The sequence below is a fragment of the Morus notabilis genome, unplaced genomic scaffold, assembly GCF_000414095.1.
Source record: "Morus notabilis unplaced genomic scaffold, ASM41409v2 Scaffold4940, whole genome shotgun sequence".
Classification (NCBI taxonomy): domain Eukaryota; kingdom Viridiplantae; phylum Streptophyta; class Magnoliopsida; order Rosales; family Moraceae; genus Morus; species Morus notabilis.
The window spans coordinates 1-1143 of NW_010361055.1; the positions used below are offsets into that span (position 1 = coordinate 1).

The following is a 1143-nucleotide window of genomic DNA, read 5'->3' on the forward strand; positions in this document are numbered from 1 at the left end:
GGTTCTTCTGTGGTCTGTTCGTAGTCGGTATTAGGTCAGTTTTAAGTCAGTTCTAGGTCGGTTCTTAGTGAGTTCTAAGGTTGGGTCGGTTCGGTTTTAGGTCGGTTCTTGCTCTGTTCTATTCGGTTTGGTCAGTTCTATGTCGTTCCGTCGGTTCTAGTTCGTGCACTGTCATTTCTAATCGGTTCTAGGTCGGTTCGGTCTGGTTTGCTAGGTTCTAGGTCGGTTCTAGTATGGTCTATTTGGGCACGGTCGATTCTAGGTCGTTTCAAGGTCGGTTCGGGCGGTTCGATCGGTTCTGTCTTTTCAAGGTTCTAGTTGGTCGGTTCTGGTCTATTCTTATGGTTTTAAGTCGGTTCGGTCGGTTCTGGTCGGTTGTGTCGTTTTGGTCAGTTCTGTCGTTTTGGTCAGTTTTGACCGATATGTTTTTTCTTTTTTTTTTCAAAATGACCTCCCGAAGTACAACACAGATGAACTTCCTAGGATTGGACAACTAAGGATGATCATGGATCCTATGCAGGAGTACTTCCCAATGAAAATCACTATGAAGTCAAAGATGGAGGCCTAGGAGGTAATAGGGCAGAATTTAGACCTCGAAACGAAAATGCCAATTTTTAAGGAATCTGCCTTGGGACATTTGATTTCGATGTCTGAAAATATAATATATTTTGGAGTGTTGACACACTATCTGCTTTTGAGGCAGATAGAAACAGAAAAGAAACATAAGTTGTGGTTCATGGTTAATGGAAAGCTAACTCGGTTCGGAATGAGGGAATTTACTTTAACCACTGGATTGAATTGTGGGGAAATCCCAGAGCTGGACGTGGTGTTGAAAGCTTCGAAGAACGTAAGATTGTTGGAGCATTTTAAGGCTCAAGTAGTACTTGTTGATGATTTAAAGAAATTGCTTACAGAGAACAAGATAAAAGGTAGCGATAAAGCAAGGATCGCTATCATTTACTTTTTAGCACAAGTAGTACAATCTGGGGACGAGAAGAAGACCGTCCCATTGGATTGGCTGGCGTACGTCGACGATTTAGATTTCTTTAATAGCTATCCATGGGGCAGGGTGTCTTTTGAATGCACTCTGCGGCCTTTGAGGAAGAACCTGAAAGAGAAATTCCAGAAATGGGTTCGGAAAGG

At 42.7% G+C, this 1143-nt stretch overlaps 1 protein-coding gene across 1 annotated transcript; it reads left to right on the forward strand.

Annotated features, from left to right (window-relative positions):
* Positions 1–604: 604 nt before the first annotated feature.
* On the forward strand, positions 605–1132 carry LOC112091625 (the record flags this gene model as incomplete). The annotated part of the gene is made up of 1 exon (XM_024165752.1): positions 605–1132. A coding segment is annotated over exon 1 (528 nt), but the record flags the coding sequence as incomplete, so codon positions are not given.
* Between the last annotated feature and the right edge of the window lie 11 nt (positions 1133–1143).